General features: G+C 39.1%; 1 protein-coding gene across 3 annotated transcripts in view; it reads right to left on the bottom strand.

Annotated features, from left to right (window-relative positions):
- The window catches only part of Lrch2 (leucine rich repeats and calponin homology domain containing 2), a 76,328-nt gene extending 68,604 nt beyond the window's left edge, over positions 1-7,724 (bottom strand). For all 3 annotated transcript variants that reach the window (XM_035449955.1, XM_035449956.1, XM_035449957.1), the window contains exon 1: positions 7,349-7,724. In XM_035449955.1, coding sequence (XP_035305846.1) covers positions 7,349-7,724 — 376 coding nt within the window. The remainder of the gene's footprint in view (positions 1-7,348) is intronic.
- Positions 7,725-22,897: the final 15,173 nt, after the last annotated feature.

Here is a 22,897-nt window from a genome sequence, read left to right as displayed (position 1 = left end):
GCTTGTCAGCAGATGTCCCATCATGGTACTCTCTAGAGCCTCACTCAGGAATCATACCAGACTGAACCACTCCAAGACCCTCACTGACGGAGATTTCGTGTGAGTGGGAAAAACTGCAGATTCCTCTCTGAACTTTGTGCCTTGGTTTCCCCCTCTATGGAATGTTCTGTCTTTCATGTCCTATGTTCAGCACTTCTATGCCATGTGACATTCTCTAGACATTAACTTTGTGCTAAAAAGCCCGAAACAGTGGACAGAGCACAGGTTGGGACCTGGATCTGGGTTCCCCCACCTCCAGCACTGCCTCTTACATCAGTGTCCCCCAAAGTTGGGTGACCTGGCAGAGGAGGCCACAAGCCTGGGCTCAGATCAGCACACAGCACCTTGTCTCTAGGATCCTTGAAGGAGTGTGAGCCCCATCTCCTCCCCCCATCCTCAGAAAAAATTCTATAATAAGAGGAAAGCATTCACAGTGTATACATCACCAATGTTCTGCTATACCCTCCTCCCTGGCAATCACTGAATCTCTCTCAAACACAAATGCACTCTACCATTACCAAAGGATTATTAGGATAAAATAAAGAATTATATATGAAGAGCTACACGAAGGAAATTAGCCTAACAATGATTGTACCTTCCAATTCAGGCTAAATTTTTATTTAAATTGCAGGCATGCAAAAGAAAGAAATTAAGGAATCATGATAGGATTCATCCCAGAGTAAATCAGTTCAAGGTTCAGCAATTCAAAAATATGATGTACAGCTATTACAATGAGTCAACTCTGAAAAATGTGCATCATATTTCATTTTTCAGGAAGACACTTACTCCATAAAGAAAGACAGATACTTGATTCGGGTCAAAAAATTAAATCACAAACTTGTGCCAGTAACCGCACTAGCAGGACTTTCAACTATGAAACCAAATCAGATGCTATGTTTATCTGGCTCCATTTTTACAATCGAATACAATGTAGCATATCCTACAGTTGAAGAGGTGAGCCAACACATGTAGGAAATCCTAGAGTCAATTCCTGGTTTACAGGAAAACATGTGATTATCCAGGACACAGCACAATCTGGCAAAAGAATTCCTGAATCTGTTTTACAGACCTACTGCTCATGGACGTAAAAGTTACTATATAATGAATGCATCAGATGGAGCAGCTGCCAGTGGGCTCAGAAACATCCCCTTAGTTGTAACACTGGTAACAGAGGAAGCTGTGAAAATGATCAAGATTTGTTTGAATAACCAGTAAATTCTTTTTTCTTAGTCTGTTTTGTTTTTCGAGGCAGGATTTTTCTGTGTAGCCCTGGCTGTCCTGGAACTCACTTTCCAGACCAGTCTGGCCTCAAACTCAGAAATCAGCCTGCCTCTGCCTCTGCCTCCCCAGTGCTGGGTTTAAAGGAGTGTGCCACCACCACTGCCTGGCTCAATAAATTCATTTTAAGGCAACAAATTATCACAGCATACAAAAAGCTCATACCACATCTGTAAGCAGAGAACCTAAAAGAAGACATTACACAGAGGATAAGTGGCTTTCCTAAAACAGGATAACTTTTTTGTCTCAGATCCTTCTTTTTATACCCTTTTGTGGGTGAGAATTTTGATGAAGGAGAGTTGAGCAAGTGGATACACTCAAAAGGTCATGAGGATAAACCCCCCAAGTGATATCAAGAGAGGGTGCAAACTCCTCTTACATGGTAATCTTCTCAAGAGGATTTGAGCCCCATCCCAGTAAAGGAGGAAGGTGAGCCTGAAATTGAAAAGAGAACCAAGGAAAGGGACAGAAGAGATAAGTGAAGAACACACACCATAAATTCAGAGAAAAATGTAAAAAGACACCAAAGATACACTCTGACAACAGCTGTCTTCTCTCCATTTTCCCCTCTGCAAACCTGTCAGAGACAGCAAGACTTTGTGGCTACATATTTTTGGGACCCTGTGCAAAGTTTACAAACTGGATGAGCTATAAGAAAATTGTAGGTAGGTTCCAAGTAAGCTTTTTTTCCAGTTTTTCAAGACAGGGTTTCTCTGTGTAGCTTTGGAGCCTATCCTGGCACTCCCTCTTTACATGGCTTGCCTCTGCCTCCCAAGTGCTGAGATTAAAGGCGTGTATCACACAATACAATAAATATATACAAAATGACACTGCACTAGAACTTGAGCACTTCCTAGTTTGGGTTTTAAACCTCAGGTTAATCACTAAATTTCTGTCTGTATTTTCATTCACTCAAACAAAGTATTTACATTTATATGACCTAGACTGTACATTGGAATCACCTGGGGAGATTTTGTTTAAGTCTCTTGGCCACTGAGACCCTGATTTAATTGGTCTGGGGGTAAGGTGTTGGCATTAAAATATTAAAAAAAAAAAAACCTCCTCTGGGATTTTAATGTCTAGCCAAGACAGGAACACTGACCTACTTCATCTTATGCATATAAGAGAGAAGGTAAAATGATGCAGAAAGCCATCCCTTCCTTCTTTTGAAACTTGTCTGTTTCCCTTAAGTCAATATTGTTTTAGTTCATTTTCCAACCACCGCTTAATTAGCAGAATACCATCTCAGCTATTTTTAGCTCATTTTCCAACTACAGATTAATTAGCAGAATAACATCTCTTCTATTTTCCCTTCTCCATGTCTCCTCTCCATCCAATAAACTACCTCATGTTTGTCTAAGTAATCAATTTGGTTCTGAAACATTAACCCACTAAGAGTCATTGTAAATACAGTACAATAATGCCATCAAAGAGAATTATCTTGAAGAAGATAGCTTCTATTTTTATGTATATGTTTATGTATGTGTGCATGTATAACCTCAAATATGCTCAGTTTTCTTCATATCTGAGATGCCTACTTTCATTTACATAAATGAGCATGATATCTGTATTCAAAAATATTGCTCCTAAATACTTCATGGATGCATTTTGTCAAAACAAAGGTCAAGTGACTCATGTACTGATATCATTTAAATGAAATACAGTAATACCACAAAATCTATTTTACACTATCTGATCTTGATATGGTCTCAAAAAGAACATGCATCTGAATGACAAAAAATATTAAATGACTGGCTTTCCTTTTCTTTTTAATTTGTCATTTTATTTTATCTGTTTTAAATAAAATCACCTTGTTCTAATTACCACACAAATAAAAACTTTTATTTTTCATAAACACAGCTGATTTAAGGAAACCGCTCAAACGCTTGCCAAGTCCCAAACCCTGTCCATCTCAGTGAACTGCCATGCAGTTGGAATAGCCATTCGTAAGTGACAGAGCTTTACTTAGGGTTTTATACTTTTATTATCAATTACATCTTTATTCACTTGTCCACCAATTTTTTTGCAAAACTATGAGAGAATTGAAATGAGAACAGAAAAAAATGTGTTTATATCCTCTTTCATGACCCATGTTTCCTTTTACCTGCATTCCATCCTTCCTCATCACCCAGTATTAGCCTTTGTCACCTTTCTTAATGCTAGAACTCTACCCATACTTACAGCAGTTAACATATATGCATATACACATTGTAGGCTAGGAAATAAAACTGCTAGTCAACAAATGGGCTAAGTAAATTAACAGAAACTGTTTTCAAAAGAAGAAACACAAATGGCATGTTTTTTTTTCAGTGTTTAACATCCATATTCATTGGGGAAATGCAAATTCAAACTACTTTGAGACCTCACCTTAGCCCAGTCAGAATGACTATCATCCAGAAATCTAACAGCAAACGTTGACAAGGACAGGTTTCTTTTTTTTTTTTTTTAAAGATGTATTTATTTATTATGTATACAGTGTTCTGTCTGCATGTGTGCCTGCAGGCCAGAAGAGGGCACCAGATCTCATTACAGATGGTTGTGAGCCACCAAGTGGTTGCTGGGAATTGAACTCAGGACCTCTGGAAGAACAGGCAGTGCTCTTAACCCCTAAGCCATCTCTCCAGCCAGAAGAGGACAGGTTTGTGGGGATGTGGGAAGTAATCCTTCTGCACTGCTGGTAGAATTCAAATTAAAGCAGCAGTTATGGAGATTTGCTTGGAATTTCCTCAGAAATTAAAACAATCAAACAAACAAACAAACCCCAACCATATGACCCAGCTATACCATTCATAGTCGTATACTCAAAGGACTCTGTAACACGTAAGGAGTTGAACATCCATGTTTATTGTTGCTGTGTGTACAATACCAATGAAATGGAACCAACCTAGATGTCCAATTACAAATGAATAGATAATGAAAATGTGGTACACATACACAATAGAATGTTATTCAGCTGTTCAGAAAAATGAAATTTGCAGGCAAACTAACGGGCTTAGGAAGCATAATATTAAACACCGTAGCCCAAACTCAGAAAGAAAATCTTCATATCCTCCCTCATATGTGCACCATAGCTTATAACAAAGCTGAATAATTTTGAGAAATCCTACCAAGTGGTTGCTCATGCCTATAATCTGGTGAGACTGAGGCAGGAGGATTATCTTAAGTTCGAGGCCAACCCGGGATACAAAGTGAATTGAGTTCTAGCCTGAAATACAGACTCTGTGTCCAAAAAAAAGTGGGTGGGGAGAGCAAGGGAAATGGTGGTGGGTGAAGTCTTGTCAACAGCATGATAACTGGAGTCCAGATCCCCGGAACCTATGTAAAGGGCTGAGCCAGTAGCTCAGGTGTTTGTAATCCCAGCATTCCTTCAGAGAGATGGAAGAGACAGCAGAGTCCCTGGGAGCTCATGGGCCAGCTAGCCCAGAATACTCAGAGGCCAGGAGACCCTATCTTAAGGTAGAAGGTAAGAAGTGATACACAAGGTACTCCTCAGACGACTGACCACAAGCTGGTCATGGCACCCATGTGCTTGCATTACTATGCGCATTTTGTGCAAACGAGTATCACACACAAAAGAGGAAGCAGGGAAAGAATGAAAAAGGAAAGGAAGAAAACTCACAAACAAAAACACCTTCCTCAGTAGGTAATATGTTTGTCAGGCAAACATGAGTATCTAAAGTTAATGCCCAGAATCTATGTAAGAAAGAAAAAACCTGGTCATGCGGTTGTTTATTTGTAACCCCAGTGCTGGAGAGAGGAAGACAGATGGATTCTCCGTGTTCTCAAACCAGGCAGCCTAGCTTACTTGACAACTCCAGAGCAGTTAGAGAGCCCGTCAAAAAAAAAAAAAAAAAAAAAAAAGTGGACTGCACCTTAGGTTTGAACTCTGGCCTCCACACTCATGAAAATATTTACATATGCACCCTCACACATATGTGCACTGGCACACACACAAGTACGCGCTCCAAAAGATATACCGTATAAACACTAGTAAAGATTAAGATGGGAGGGGGTCTGGGTATGTAGAGTTCTTGAACAGCATGTGCAAAACACTGCACCACCACCAACAAAAAGATTGTGGTGAGTAACTGTTTACCAAGAACAAATATGGTTCTGGGTTGTGCGAAAGCTTGCCTCAGAAAACCAACCGAAGGGAGGCTTCAAAGCAAATGGTTACAACTGAAGAAAATGATGGTCATGTTTGTGAGAAGCGTCATTATACAATAAAATCAATATAGAATGGGAACACTGGACAAGTATATACCTTTAAAGTTACTCTCCATACCCTTGGGGAGAGCAAGGCACAGCATAAAAGAAAAATAAAGCCAGCAGTGTCAAATAAGTAGTAAAGACAATAAGTACCCTAGAAATTCAAAGAAACTGAAGACTGCTATGGATTATGGAAACAGCTTCTTGGAAAATCTCATGCATCTAGACAGCCTCATATAATGATGAGGCAAAATTACACAAAATATATCTGTGAGGGGCAGGAAGCTGGCCTAGTTGAAAGTGACGGTAGGAACATTTGTGGAGATAAGGCTGCAATAATTAACCTGTGGCTAGACAGTGACAGCCTGAAATGTCTAGCTCCGATGCTGAAACTTTGTCCTACAGGTAGAAGGAACCTTTATGGGTTACAAAGAACAGTAAGGGAAAAAAATAGCCCTACAATGATGCATCTTGGAGCCATTTTTTCTTGACGGTTTAGAAGCACACACCAAGGAGCACATCTGGCCAATATCTAGGCATGAGTCTGTGAATAGTGTGTTTGGGAAATGTGTTCTGAGGAAAGGTGTAAACATTCAAACCTGTTTTCCACAATCCAAAATCAGGTATTGATTATGCATTCATAGTTGTTTGGATTCTGCCTAAGAGAATACTGAATAGGAAGCTTCAATTTTAGACTTTTTCCTCCTCTTGCAATCCTCTGCCAGCACACATATCTTGGTTTGATGTCTAGAAACTGAATGCTCTAAAATTGTCTCATTTGTAAATAAGGTGTTTACTACTCACTATGCACAGATTTACTATGTTGCTTCAAAATCACTGCATCAATTCAAATATTTTGGTGCATAATTTATTTCAGCAGAGGAGATGAGACACATAAACAAAGATTAAAGATTGAGAAAAGGAAAAAAAACTTTCAGCAAACCTAAACAAAGCTAAAAATAAGGAGCACTGGTTTAGAAGGAGAGTGAATTCACAACAACAACAAAATGCCAGCCACAACAAAGACTAACACACACAGAGTATAGGATAATCCATTAACGATCAACTCCATAAGAAATGGATTTTTCCCAAAAATGCCCATACATTTTCATTTTAGTTTTCTGCTATAAACTAACATCACTCAAAACTGGACTACCTTTCACCCAGTAACCAAACACGTAAGTGAAGGATGATTTAATTTGCTAGTGCAACAAACACTAATCTAACCACATCACCTCTCAACACCAGGAAAATGCAAACAAATAAAAATAAAAATAAAATAAAACTCACTCTATAAGGCATAGGTGAGAAAAATAGGAGACAAAAACATCTTAAGATGATTAAACAAATCCACCATAAGAACACAGACAAACAGCAAGGCTTACTCTGAAAAGGACTATGCCATTCTTGCAGGCATGGATGCCTTCAAGGAATATGTAGAGATTATGATTTTCTGCATTGTTTCTTCCCAACTCCCCTCACCCCCTCCCACCTACTCACGGTTGAGGTGGGGAACGACAGGAGCAAGAGTTGAAAGAAGTGTATTAAGGAAGGTGTCACTAAGTCCCTTCTGCCTGGGTGCAACACTCTTTAACAATAATGCCCCTAACATCCCAGCCAGCTTCTCCATCATCCCTGGGCTTCTGGCGCCCCTCTTTCCCGCTGCCTGCATTGCCCGTTACAGTCAGAGGAGGCTGCTAGGATTCCGGGACTCCCGCCGCCTCCGCGCGCCCGGCCCAGCAGAGTCCAACAAGGCAGCCACGCAGCTACCCACTCCCCATCCTCCCTCCAGGCCCCGCTTCCCCTCCCCCCAGACTGTCACCTGCTTGGGTGGTGTCCGTCAGGTCGTAGCCACTGCCTGGGAAGTCTCGGAGTTTCCTGCCACTGAGGCTTAGGATGCCAGAGTTCCCCGCCTCCTCCAGGGCCCGGTCCAGGCTCCTCACCGTGTGCTGAGGCTGCAAGCTCCCCGGGTGCCACTGCGGCCCATTGGGGAACGGCTGACCGAAAAGAGTCGGTACCGGGATGGGCACCGCCACGGTCCCGCCACAGCCGCCACCGCCTCCCATCCCGGCACCGCCACCTCCTCCACCACCACCACCTCCTCCTCCTCCTCCAGCCGCGCCACCGCCACCGCCACTTCCACCTCCACCGCAGCCGCCGCCCCCACTGTTCCCACCGCCTCCCTGACTCGCCGCCATGTTCCTGGGAGAGAGAATAGCCCCCGACAATACTCGGAGTCTGGGCCGCGAGTGGAGGGGGTTCTTAGGACGCATGCGCAGGCTGGGGGTGGAAGGGGGGCGAGGGAGATGGTGGAAAGGAGCCCCGGGCCAGTGACTAGGAGGTGTCGCACACACACAGAGGACGTTGGAACGTGCTCAACGTTTGTTTAAAGAAAACCGAGGATCCAGGGAAGGATGCTAAATCCAGAGTCCGCTGCTTTGGGTACCAAAGTCTTAGCGAAGAGGTACCAGGCTAATGGGAGGTCGCTTGGGCTCTGTGCCTCCTCCCCCTGCCCCCAAATCTCTCAGATTGCTTCGTCTTCTCGTTCTGCAAAACAAAAACAAACAAAAATGTGAGGTGGGGATAAATAGACTCCTTTCAAGATGTATAGGAAAAGCTCTTGGGAGGATTGGGAGGCAACCGTCTGAGAAACTTACTAGATATGCCTCAGGAATCATCTTTCCATGCTAATATACTTATAGAAACATTGGGAAGAAGAATGAGTACAGTGGGGAGAATGAGGCATACGTGAATTCCGCTATCCTTTAGAAGTCCAAAGTAGGGAAAGACCTTAGATGTTCTCATGGCAGCTTCTCCTCACAGTGAGTCTCAGCCAATGTGCTGCCTTCCAAACATGGAAGAAGAGCGCTCCACATTCTGCTCTCGTACTCTTTGAAGTTGTTCCAAGAACTCCAAAATATCTCCAGTTTCTTCTCATCACGTCAGTATTGGATGATAAAAACGCTTTGATCATCAAATAATCTTAGAAAATATTTTTGGGGATACAGGTTTTGGTTTAAATGGAATTCTGACGATTTAATGCTGGGAATTTGAAGCCAATCAATCTGGGGGTTTAGGAGTTCCTTCTTACAACTTAAAGAGATGTTTACTGTAGAGGCCAAGGAAAGCTGAAAGTCATTTATGAGGTGGTTTGGGGCCTCCATAATCTGACCCAATCTATTTAGACAGCTAAGAGGTGAGCCCTTTAAGCTGTTGCTCCAGTTTCCACTATCTGTTCCTCTCCTAAGGAGTCTTTCAACTCCTTTCACTAATACTCAATGAAGTTACTGGGGAAAACAACCAGAATGCTCTGGCATGTCCCTTTATCACTAATTTCAACATTTGTGTGGGTGTCATTCACATCTTTGTGAATTTGAACAGTGTACCACACAGTCTCAGAGGAATCTCTGTCACAAGAAAATTGATTTGCTGTAGATGATACTTTGAAAAACAATACAGGAAAGAAAACCCTCTGGATGGCTTTGTGGCCATAGAGACTTAATGTAAATGATTATTCTAAGAGAAACTGCACTCACTTTGTACATGAAGCACAAAAAGAACAGGACTTAAACTAAACTTTATACTAGGAATTAGCAAGTAAAAATGACTTATTAAACACAGTGGTAAGTGGTGGGGATTTAGCTCAATATAGAGCATTTGCCTAGCAAGTGCAAGACTCTGGGTTTGGTAACCAATACTGGACAAAAAAGAACCCAAAACACCCCCCTCTTTTTTAAATTTCCAGTTGTATTTTGTTACTGCCCAGACTGCCATTCCAAGCAGTGTACTCAGTAAACTTGTGTTCTTCCAAATAAATAAAGTGAACTTCTATCACAAAGAAATACTGCATCTCACAATTCTCATCCCTTATATTTCAAATCAGACCAAGGATCAGTTGAGAATTTCTGTAATTAAGAAGGATGAAGAAAGAAACTCTAAATTCACTAGTAAGAAAAATTAGTAAAGGAAATATTTGAAGATTTACCCAGGGGCTAGCTCAGTGGTAGGGTGCCTCCCTAGCATATGGGAGACCTCACGGTTAATTCTTAGCACTACAAAATAAATAAATGATACTGGGGCGACAAGAATTTTTGAAGTTATTTACAATGGTGGTAAGTCTCCAGTATAAAGATGTCCTGAGAATAAGGGTACTTGTTAAGTGTGAATGACCATGGGCAACCAACTTTTTTTTTTTAATTTTATTTTATTTTATTAGTTCTAGTTAGGGAACAAGCTTATTTCAAGTCCCTTCTCCCTCTCCCTCTCCATGGGCAACCAACTTTAAGAAGAAAAGTAATCTTCCAAAGAATTAAAAGACAGTCTAAGCAAAAAGTACGTGAAACATACAAAGTTATCTAAACATACGTGAATACCAGGCACACTATCATTTGTAAAGCTTTTTGACAAGAACATCGAGTTTCAAAAGAAGTTAATAGATTTAGAGCAATGCTTATGAAGTTCAGAAAATTCTTCCAATCTCTTAACTTCTGTATACTTGTAAAGTGAAATCTCTGTGCTTCAATGTCTATGTATAACATTAGGTAATAATACCCAATAATGCAAATTAAGAAGTATTTGTCACTGTTATAGAATATTGTTCTCTGATCATACTAGCCATTACCATTTTAATCAGAGTAGTCAGAGTTATGCACAAGAAACCCCTAAGACCCAGCCTGTTAATGTTCCCTCATATAAAAGGAAGGGATGAGAAGGGCCATCAAGTCCTTGATGAGATTCCTACCACTCTTTCTTGTGTCACACTCCTAGTTATATGTAATTCTCTTCAAGCTGCACAAGATCTCAGGGAAGAGCTAGCCAACTATGTATAGAAGGTCAAAGGCTAATTGAAAGGGGAACACCAGGTGTGTGTGTGTGTGTGTGTGTGTGTGTGTGTGTGTGTGTGTGTGTATTGCCAAGGACTAAACTCAAGGCCTTAACACATACTAGGTTCACACTCCACAGTGAATTATATTCCTGGTCCTCTTTTAACTTTTCAACTTTAGACATGGCTTAAGTGGTCCAGGCTCACTTAGAAACTGCAATTCTTCTGCCTCAGCCTCCCAAGTAGCTCACGCTGAAATTTCCTTTAAAAACTGAGTAAATAAATCTGAAGGGCCTTCAAATCTAAAGGACCACATGGCACCTTAAAATATAGTTTCTCTCATGGCTGCAAGTCTTGCGTTTTGTAACCATAGAATTTATGATGACACCAGTAAACCTATTAGGATAGCAGAAGGAAGTATGAAAGGTCTGTCTATTAAGCAGGAGTGTTTGGAAGCCAACGTTTTGGAATATTCTAGAAGCATTTGTTTTGCTGAGGCAGTTGGAAATCACAACTCTCAAACACACCATAAGGTTTGGGCAAAGATAAACATCATGAGGACATGTGTTTAAGCTTTAGTACTCTGTCTACAATTATGGCATGAATCCACAAAGCAAAGGAGTATGGATGGGATGGGATGACTTCATGTTTCACACTACCAGACTCTCATAGGTATAATTAATGTAGAAAACAGCAGACTTTCCTCTCTGTTGTGGTTTTTATTTTGTTAAGACCATGAAAAGAGCTGATGCCGGTTATTAAATAATGGAACAGATAATTCTGAAGTACTAGACTCACAACTAGACAACCCCCAACGTCCTTAAATGCATGTTCAGGTTAAACCTAGGCTTTTACACTGACTTTGCTGTTGAGCCACATTTTCAGGCCAACCAAAGTCTCCACTCACACATCCACTTCTCTTGTGTTTCTCTTACATGTTCCTTAATGAAACTGTCAACTTAAATTCTATTACTTGATGCAAAAAGATGATTCGGTGACATGTACACAAAGTTACAGAGAAGTTTTTTTTTTTTGTCTTAATAGCAGGTGGGGTCTACTGATCAAAAGTGATAGTCTTGTCATAGGTTTGTGAAACTAAGGTTGTAAATAAATGCTCTATGCTAATTCCTCCACTACCATAACCTTTGTTCAAGTTACTGTTTTCTTAGAATTTCCTCAGTGTCCTCCTAACTTATGCCCCCTTGCTTTTCTTCCATATAGTAACTATGTGGCCTTGACTAAGTTACCTGTCTGGTCGGTGCCTCTATTTCCTTATCTGTAAAATAAGGATGATAATGTTGGGAAGGTTCAAATTAGTATAAGAACAACAGCTGGGAGGATATCTAGTATTGCTGTCATTATTATAGTTTACTTGCTAAAAAAAGAGCCTACATTGAAAGGTAAATTATCTCTTATAATTTCACAAAAGAACTGTAAGGAGAGCATGATTGGTAAGACAGTTTTTAAAATCCAAAAACTAGCATTCCGCTAAGTTGGATAGCATGTCTAAGGTCTCAGCTGAGAAATGGTAATGTGACAGTTTAACTAGAAGTATGTCTGAGTCCTAAACCTAATGTCTAAGCACTGGAACCCTAGCATAACCTGTCTACATTACTGTCTTTTTTCTATCCAGATATCCTTAGTTGTTCATCTAACACTTTCCAAGCTATGCCCAAATAATGTGATGGCCACTTGCAACATGATATGTGATATATAATATATATATATATATATATATATATATATATGGAAAGGGAGTAAGGAGGTTTATGGGAGGGTTTGGAGAGAAGAAAGTAAAGCAGGAAAGGGTGCAATTATATTATAATCTCAAAAAAATTACAAACAACATGGGTAAACTTAACAATGATTACACCTGTGAAGAAAGTGTTTCTTCCTTGTTCAAAACCATTAACTGCCTGTAGACGCTAAGAGAAAACTGAGGGCCCATTACTTCTGCACACCTAGTAGCTGGGTGGTGGTGGTGCACGCCTTTAATCCCAGCACTCAGGAGGCAGAAGCAGGCAGATCTGTGTGAGTTCAAGACCAGCCTGGTCTACAAGAGTTAGTTCCAAGATAGCTTCCAAAGCCATAGAGAAACACTGTCTCGAAAAAACAAACAAACAAAAAAAAAAAAACAAAAGAAAGTTGTCTTTCACTTCTTCACACCTAGCAACAGTTAACTATATAAATAAAGGTTCTCTTCTTTTGATAAAGACTTAAATATAATCTATTCTCAGTTACAATCAAAGGCAAGTACTCATCTGTAATATTTTTATATTTTTGGTTGTGAGCCTAGCCTTTAATGGCTGAGCCATCTCTCCAGCCCTGTAATATTTTTATATATTTGCTTTCAGGTTTTCCAAGTGATATGAAGTTTTATTTTATTCATTAATTTTATTTAAAATGCTCATATATATTTTACAATAGCATACTATAAACACTCATCTTAATTATTACATGTACTTTACTAATATCAAAACCACATACAGTATATAATATGTCACATGACCATATACTGCTTGCCTGTGTGTTGTCAGACACTTCTTACCATAACCTTACTAAGAATCATTTTTTCCTTTGGGGAGGCAAGGGAACATTGCTGGCTTCTTTTTCTTTCTTTCCTTCTTTATTTCTTTCTTTCTTTCTTTCTTTCTTTTTTGGTTTTTCGAGACAGGGTTTTTCTGTAGGTTTGGAGGCTGTCCTGGCACTTTCTTTGAAGAGCAGGCTGGCCTCGAACTCACAGAGATCTGCTTCCTGAGTGCTGGGATTAAAGGCATGCGCCACCACCGCCCGGCTCATTGCTGGCTTCTGATCCATCCAAGAAAACAAAACAAGAACCACAAGTTCAGGGAGAGGCTTGGTCTCAAAGGAATAATCATTGTGTGACAGAGGAAGATATCTATCTCATGACCTCTCCTGGTCTTTGCACACGTGTGCATGCGCGTGCACGCACACACACACATACACACACCACACGTGTGTGTGCATGCATATACTCACATACATGAACACATAAATAATATTACTTCTTAGAGGGATATTGGCAAGATCTAAACTAGTGAATATAAGAACAACTTCTGGAACAATATTTAGTACACATAGACACATAGGTTCTCTCTCTTTGCCTCTCTGTCTCTCTCACACACACATACTAGGATCTGCATACGAGTGAGAACTTGCAGTATTGTCCTACTGAGTTTGGATTACCTCATGTAATATTTCTAGATCCATCCACTTTTTGCAAATTTCATTGTTCCTTATGACTGAACAAAAGTCCACTGTGTATGCTTAAAAAATATATCACAGTGTAGCTCAGTCTTGCCTAAAATTCACTATGCAACCTAAGTTGACTTCACACATATGGTAAGTTTCTTTCTTTACCCTCTCAAGAGCTAGGGTCACACACAACCATTCAAGTTTTTCCATTCCCCTATTTCAGATGCTATCATGCCAACCATTTAGAGTTCCTGGGAAAATAAACTTTGAGTTAAAACAATGCAAAATAATGACCAAAGTGTTCCTCGGTATTCTCAAATCCATCCTGTCTCTCTTCTGAGTTATTAAAGAGCTTTTAATTAGTCCCCCTTCTTTTGCGAGTGCCTGCTTCCATTCTCCATGCTGCTGCCAAGTGACTCACCACAAATGGTGACTTATTCACCTTACTACTGCTTACAACGCCTGGCTACCTTAGCCGGGCATGTGGGCCTTTCTGTGCTGTCGAGGCCCATTTCTCCATTTTCATCTACCACATGTCTGCTGGTACCTCCTTCCAGATAGCACTGTATCACACCGATTACATGTCCTACTGTTCCTCTTAATTCAAATGGCTTCCCCAGATTCTTTCCATTAGGGAACTCTGTAGGGTCCTTCAGGATTCAAGTCATGATTACCTCCCAAAAAAACCCGTGGTGAAATTCTCACCAGTTGGCTCCCCTCAAATTCAGTGAGTTCTTAAAAATAATCTGGGCTTATCTCTACCAGGTTGTATCACTATCCTTTTTAGTTTTGTTGAGACATGGTCACCCTGTGTAGCATGGCTGCCCATAAATTTGTGATTCTCTTGATTCTGCCTCTAAAGTGCCCCACTGTTACCAGGTTCTTTTTGCCTTGTTTGCTCTCACTTTAGTGGGAATCATGAAAGGCAGAGACAGCATCAAATTTATTTTTGTGTTCTGATGCATATAAGATACAGAAAAAATATAAGACTTGTTACACAGAAAAGCAATGGTGACTGTCAGCTAAGCTCCCACATTGCCTCCTTCTATATTTTGTTACTAGAGACAGCATTTGAGTCACACATTTGTGCTTGCAAGAACTGAACTCATTTACTCTACAATGCACTGAAGTATGATCTCTTCTTTCTTAGTACCACATTCTAAACTATCCCTGGTCTACATACTAGCCGAGACCATCCCTCCATCCTTTAATTGAATATAGAGCTGCTAAGTTTCAAAGTTTTATTTACAACCTTGACTCTCTTCTCCAGACTGGTAATTCCATCTAAAGATACTAAGAACTAATTTCATCAACTGTATTTTCACTCAGTGTGACTGCCCTATCCCCCACCCCCGATTCCTCAGAGATTCATGCTCCCATCCTATGAGCAAATTAATTTCATTCTTTCCTTCCCTAAGGCAAAATCCAAGAAAGGTTTTCTGGCTCATAAATTTTCCCTGCTGTTTGTAGTCAAGGGCAGAGTCTGGGTGTCATAATAGAAAGTGCTAATCTGTACACTGGCTGTACTGAGGCATGTAAAGTCAATTCATAACACTCAGTGACACTTTTATGAGCTTAAATGCATCTTGCCAGACCTATTCAAATTGTATGCATGTGGAAGGATTGTGCTAGTAACTATTTTCAGAGTTTGAGATTACCCCCAGTCATCTGTTGAAGAACAAAAACATTTTCAAAGAAGGATGCCAGGCTTCCATCATCTGAAGCAGGGAATGGTGGTTCCAGAATGCTGACTCTTCTTGTGAGTTAAGGAGACAGACAGCAGGTCTACCAACTTCCTAATAAGGGATGAAGCAGATCATTTCTCTACTTCAGAGAGAAAATCTGTAGGTGACAGTGAGCAGCAGTTCTCATGAATGAATAATTATGGGAAAACTCTCTTCCTTAGTGAGACAAGGAAAATGACATACTAAAAAGGTTACATTATAGGTCTGGGACACACTGTTACTCCTTTTGAAGGTATGCCTTCATGTACTGTTATCTCAACCCATTTGTTCTTGCTTGCTTATCTGTAAGCTTGGGGTCAAGGCTTTCCCATCATTTATTCTTGCTCTAACAGGTTTTACTTAACAACACAATCACAAGAGGTGGCGTTTTAGCCATCTGAAGCCCTAGGTTCTGTCCTGAATGCCAAACACACACACACACACACACACACACACACACACACACACAACACACACAGAGAGAGAGAGAGAGAGAGAGAGAGAGAGAGAGAGAGAGAGAGAGAGAGTCAATAATGTTTGATGTCTCCTAAAAACTTGTGGAAAATATCTGCGGAACATAAATAAGGCTAAATGACATAGCATAATTCCACTTTATATTATGGAAACTGTTACTGGAGCTATGCAGGTTGGCCCAGACCTGTAATTCCAGCTCGTGGGAAATGGAAAAAAAAAAAGAATCAGGAGTTCAAGTTTAGGCTCGGTTGAATTCAAAGTCAGCATTGGATTCGTGAGACTGTCCAGAAAATAAGCCACAACAACAATGGAACCATGGATATTGTACTCCATTGAAATGACTACACTAAAGAAACCACAGATGTTGGGCATTGGTGGTTCACACCTTTAATCCCAGCACTTGAGAGGCAGAGGCAGAAGCAGGCGGATCTCTGTGAGTTTGAGACCAGCCTGGTCTACAAGACCTAGTTCCAGGACAGCCTCCAAAGCCACAGGGAAACCCTGTCTTGGAAAAAAAAAAAAGAAAAGAAAAACAAAAAAAGAAACCACAGACAGATGGAAACGCTGAGAGTCAGATTTTATAAATACCATTAATTGAGTGATTTAAAACTATTTTTACACAGCATTTTTTTCTGACAAGCAGTGTATGGGTTACTGCATCAAAATTTTCTAGGGTTCTTGTTAACATTTCTGATCCATATAATCAACCCTACAACTATGGAGTCAGAGTCTCAGGGAATGGCAACAGAAGTCTACATGAACACATTCCTTAAAAACCGCTGCTGCATATTTAGTTTCAGAACTCATTGTTTGGGAAGTACTTAAGGATACCCTTCCCATTTGAGGGTTTGCTTTTATGGAAAGGGGAAACAAACATTGGTTTTTGTCTTGTTCAAGAAGGCCAAGCTTGGATGAAAGTCAGAAAGTTAAAAAGTGATTGAAAGTTGTAACAGTAACTGATTCAAATTCAAGGAAGACATTTTCATATATATGTGTGTATATGTACATATAAGACATATATATATATATACATGCACATATATACATATATATCAGTGTGGGGTACAACACAGTGGTGGAACATAGATTCAACAAACACAAGACCCAATATTTAACTACAGCACATAAATAAATACATAATTATATTGAGACATCCAAAATGTCTTTCAAATTTTCCCTGCAAGTTTTCATAAAGAGAACATAGAGAGCTTCACAGGGAGGGATACAGTAGGGATTATAACATGATGTGGGAGGGTGGTCTGTTTTTTTTATTCCCAAAATTTCACATTGATAAATCATTCCATAAGTTTCAAAGCTTATATTCTTGTTTAATCAATATTTTTTCTTTAATTAGCACACATCCCTAAGTAACTACGCTGTGCTAAAGTGAAAAGTGAGTAACTACTCTGTGAAAAGTGAGTGAGAAACAATGGGCAGCAGGCAACAACAGTGTTCCTGCCATGACAGAATTCTTATGGTAGTGGGGGAAACGGGATAAGTACAACTGTAGAATGCCAGGAATTGTTGAGAAAATAGAAAGGAATACAGAGAGGGACTGACCTAGCTAGACTTGGAGTCAGAGAAAGCTCTTGAGAAAGGAATTATCTACACTGGGAAGTAAAGAATTATCAAGTGTTGGCAGGAAAAAAAGAATGAGGCCTTGAGCAAAAGGCTCCAGACAAGCACACTCATTCAAATAAACAAAGGAAGCTCACAATAAATAGCCTAAAGGAAAGTGCTGGGAGGCACAAAATGAGGTCAAAATAGTTTAAAAAAATATGAAAAAATCTTCCTTAGCCACACAGACCAAAATAAAGAATTTGGATTTGATATCAAGGAGAATGTCCAGCCATTGATGGCTTTTAGATTATTTGTGTGTGTGTGTGTGTGTGTGTGTATGTGTGTGTGTGTGTGTGAGAGAGAGAGAGAAGAGAGAGAGAGAGAGAGAGAGAGGAGAGAGAGAGAGAGAGAGAGAGAGAGAGAGAGAGAGAGAGAGAGAGAGAGAGAGAGAGAGAGATAATTATTTATGCCACTGGAATTCACTGACTTCTTGCCTTAACCTTCTAAATAATGGCATTATGCATGTATGACACCACATTTGTTTCCAGTAAAAGTTTTGTTTGGGGGTGGTTTGGTGAATGTATTTTTTTAAGGCAGGGTCTCATTTACCCCAGGCCGACCTCGAAATCACTATGTACAAAGGTTAGTCTTAAACTCCTGATCATTCTGCCTCAACATCCCAAGTGGTGGTGTGGCATGTGTCACCATGCCTGGAAGTCTTCCCTGGAGGTTTATAAGAAAAAAAAACACAATGATCAAATTTTCAAATTCTAAAAACTATGTATGGAAGGACATTAAAGATTGAGAGAAGAAAGTTGCTTGAAAAACACTGAAAAGCTATCATCAATAGGACTTAGTAACACATTACGAACACTCAGTGAGAGGCCAGAATCAAAACTGGATTTCAAGCTTATGCTTGTAACAGAACCTTGTTATGTGCCCACGGAGTCTAGCTAAAAAAAGCAAATGATTTTTTTCAGAAAATTTCTCTAGTGTTTGTAACAGTCACTTGCTCCAACTTCCACCAGTGCCAGTTTACTCCACATATACAGTACCTAGAACATAATGAGGGCTCACAAACAGTGGCCATCTTGATCCTCATGGCATATTATATTTTTTGGTTCAAGAATATCACCTTATCTCCATATAATAATAGTTTTCTAGTTTGCAGTTCTAAATGGACACTGTTGGCCCTGGCTGGTTTTCTTCTTTGCAAAAAGAAACTCTCCCTTGATTCAGTGCTCGAAACTAGTTTGAACTCAGCTTATGTTTCTACAACTATGATTATGTTTTATCCCAAACCAATAATAATAATAATAATAGCAATAATAATGTAGAAATACAACTTTAGCAGAATAAATATAGATTTATTATGGAAAAGTGAAAACGAACTCCCCAAAATGGGAGGGGGTCCAAGGGAGGAATACCCAGAAAACTCATTACTGAAATTCCAAAATTATACTGAAATTAAATGCTGAAAATAATAATTCAGTATGCTAACAAATACAATAGTGTTTCAAAATATTAAAAATAAAAGTAAAAGACAAGCCAATCAAATTTTAGTGGTGTTTAAATGATCTCACCACAAAAAAATGTAAAAATGAGGTAATAGATATATTAATCAACATGGTTCAGACATATCAAAATATATACATAAATGAAAATATCATTAGATTGGTCTCTATAAACTTGAAACTTTTTTCAGTTACAATTTTCCAATTCAAGAATTTTTTTAAAAATGTGCTATAGAATACAGTAAAAGAAAACCTATTAGCTGGTATGAAAGCTGCTGAGGAGCCAGTTTGATTTCATCTATCTTCTTTTCAACACTTGAGCCATTCAAGCACTTTGAAGGCAAAAACAGCCGATTTACAAGTTCGGATGGTAGGAAATGAATGAGGGAAAGATGGATTTGGTGAACTGCTTTGCAAGCCCTGAGGCAGAGAATCAGTCTGTTTACCAGCTGTCTACCTACTTTCCTAATGTATCTGCTGGGCATTTGCTCTAGAGATGAAAACAAATAATAGTCTTGCCAATGTAGGTGGAATTATAAACAAGTGGCTTGAATAAAGATAATTATTATAGTAGGAAAAGGATAATATCATACAACATATTGCTGGTTATGTATATTTAATGACAAATGTAAAAAGACATAGAGAAGGTTGTGTAAGCTTTCTACTGGTAAAATTTTTAATTCGTTCAAAGGTAAGGATATATATGACTAGAACTAGAGAAAGATATATTTTAATCTTTTTTCATTTTTTACAATATCTTGGTTAGTCATGCCATGGAGCAACTGTAGAAGTCTATTAAATATGCAAAATTGTAACTTGTGAAGACAAATTTACATATATGTTTAAGAAATATAAGAACATATGAAATTATTGTATAATTATAAAGCACTAACCTTAATGTTGCCCTTTCCTTAAAACTAGACTCACAATACCCTTTAATTAAAAGATCTTAGAGGATAAAAGTATTGTTTTTTAAATACATAATCCTATCTCCCCAGTACATTAGAGGTCTCATAGAAAAACAGGCCTCCCTCAAAAGTCTCTCAACAGGAGTACAATAATCCCTACAAAAGAAGATCCTCCCAAGAACTGCTTTTAAGTATGTACAGCAACAACCACAAAATGCAAGAAAAACACAAGCAAGATTATACTTACCAAATGAAAGGTTGTAGACAGAAATAAATCTTTCTCTTCTAGATTTAATGCATCTTGCTGAGGGGGAGATAGTCTACGAAAATCTCTCCTTATCTGCCAGTCCAATCAGTCCCATACAGGCTTCACAGTCAGAGCTAACTAACATGTAGGAAATTACCATGCATCTGCACTGTAAGGTCTTTCACAGAGATGAAATACAGCTGAGTACAGAAGAGAACAAAACAAAAACCTGTAGCTGAAATGCTCTCAGAAAACTCTCTGCTAAATTAAAGCTAAATGCCATGTATTTAGTGATAGAACCAGTTCTGAAGTCTGCAGATACCTGAAATATATGAAAAGAACCATGTTTTTCTCTCCACCTGATTTGGCTGTAGAGTGCCTCTTAGTGTCCATGGTAACTCCCACAGAGTGGCTAGGAGATTCATCATTAAAAGGCTTGTACATTAAATAATGGGGGACCAACCACTTACTTAGGCAATGCTAGATTTCTGAACTGCCAAACAAGCTTAAACCAATTAACACTTTAGCAATATATTGTCAGAGAATTTTTATACATATAAGCTAACCAAAATAAATTAATCCACAGCTATATAATTATTTAGTTCTACAAAGTATATGACATAAAATGAAGAACATGGAAGCATTTGCAAAATGCTCTCAAAACATATCAGTATATCTCATATTGTAATCACAAAAAGTATGACTAAAGGAAACTGGGACAGAATTGCTGATATCTTTGAGTAGCAATATTGCTGTATTTTTACATGAATATTGCTAACACGTTTTTGGTTACCCCTTTCAACAAGAAGAAAATGGCTAGACTGGGTTAGGACAAGACTGAATTTCGTGGGTTGAAACCAAAGAAATCTATTTTGGTTCCTGTTTAAAATCCTTCTTTGGCAGATTTCATATTAATGGTTTTGAGAAATGGGTTAAATGCATGGAAAGACCTGATTGTTTGCCTGAAAGCAACTGGCCCTTACACATTTGTTAGGTCAGTGAGATGAGACTAATCTCAGATGAACAGCTTTTGAATATACCTTCATGTGGGTGAGACCTGGCAGAAATTCAGGATGCATTTAGGTCAAATTGAAAATGTGAAAGTCTTAATGGTTTTAAATGAATCTTGCACAGATTGTGAAAGAATAAATGTCTCCATGTAAACTATACTCAGTCAACAAAGCCATAGCCTCAAAATACAATGTATCTTCAGAATGTTTAGATGGGGTCAGAAAATATCACAGTCTGAACTTGAAAATGAAAAGCACCAAATACAAACAGAGGGCTGGGAATGTATAACAACTCTGTTGGTAGAGTACTTGCCTAGGACAAGAATGTAGAGACAGGGGCAACTAAAAATTCAAGGTCATCCTCAGCAAGTTTCAAAGCACGCTGGAGGCCAGACTGAGACACATGAGGCTGTGCACTTACAAACAAAAAGAAGATGAGACAAAGAAAAATAATCCTCTGGCCAAATATTCCCAGGACATTAGCCAATTTGTAAGGCATGATTTCCAAGTATGCTGTCAATGAACTATGGATTCCTTAAGTCAGAAACACTGCCTTAAAAAGCATGTAACCATTTTAACTATAGCAGTGATCTGTAATCAACATAAATGATGGAGAATCTAAACGGAAAAAGATAGTTTTGGTGACTGATTAAGAGCTGTTTTCAAGGGACTGAAAGTAACAATTTGTCCTTTTTCTTGAGTGACATGCAGGAGAAAGGATTCTGTCTCTGGCAGCTCCATCAGAGGCACTGGATGCATCTAATTATAGTTGGATTGCGCCAGCCCATTCAGATCATGTAGTGCATTATCCTGTCTCTGAAGTAAGGGAGATTGTTTTCCTACCAGGAATATTTTTCACTGTGAGCACTGATACCAAAATTTCTAATGAATACACTCTGTTTTGGGACTAACTTCCTATATGTTTCAGCAGAAGCAACCAGCCAGGCTCTCTGCATGCCATTTTATAGAAAACACAAATATATTTGAAGGGTTACACTACCACGAATTACAGACTTTGATAATTTCATTTTCAGAAATGTTCCTACCCTGGCATCACAGGGTAGTGCGTGCCTGTAATCCCAACTATTCAAGAGACTAAAGCAGGAGGACCATGAATTCAAGACCAGTCTGAGATAGCTGGCAAGTGATAACTCTCGCTCATAAAAGAAAAAGAGGGAGAATTTGCTTTACAAAATTATGGCAGAAATCAAGAATACTTTATGTAAAAACAGATGTATTCTGCTTTAGAAAACTCTGTGACATGTATAAAAACTGACACAGAGAACATGGGAATTAGAAGGTAGACACGTTATTTTTAAACCTTTGTATGGGTGGGTTCACTGTTTCTCTTAAATAAATTACTTTGGTAAGTTTTACATGTGAGCCAGTTATAAATACTTTTTGAAAAATGTTTCCAATCCTTAAAGATTAATCTTAAAATTATAAGAGAGTGAGCTGGAGACATGGTTCAGAAGTTAAGAGTTTGTAAATCTCCTGCAAAGAAAGGACCCAAGTTTGTCTCCCAGGACTGACTCATTGAGCAATTTACAATCACCTGTAACTCTTAACTCCAGCTTCAGGAAAGCTGATGCCCTCTTCTGGCCTCCTGGGGCACCTGCAATCATATGCACACACACACACACACACACACACACACACACACACACACACACACACACACACACACACACACACTTAAAAATAAGGTGTGGATGGATAGATAGATAGATAGATGGATGGATGGATGGATGGATGGATGGATAGATAAAACATTTGATTATCTCGATGTATTTTTCTGAAGTTCTATATTCATTAGTGCTTCTTTAAAATATTCCACATTGAACCACTGCTCACTGTTTCCAAATTACCACTATCTCTTGCCTGCATATTCAAATG

The sequence above is a fragment of the Cricetulus griseus genome, chromosome X (assembly GCF_003668045.3).
Source record: "Cricetulus griseus strain 17A/GY chromosome X, alternate assembly CriGri-PICRH-1.0, whole genome shotgun sequence".
Lineage (NCBI taxonomy): Eukaryota > Metazoa > Chordata > Mammalia > Rodentia > Cricetidae > Cricetulus > Cricetulus griseus.
This window is presented reverse-complemented; position numbering and strand designations above follow the sequence as displayed.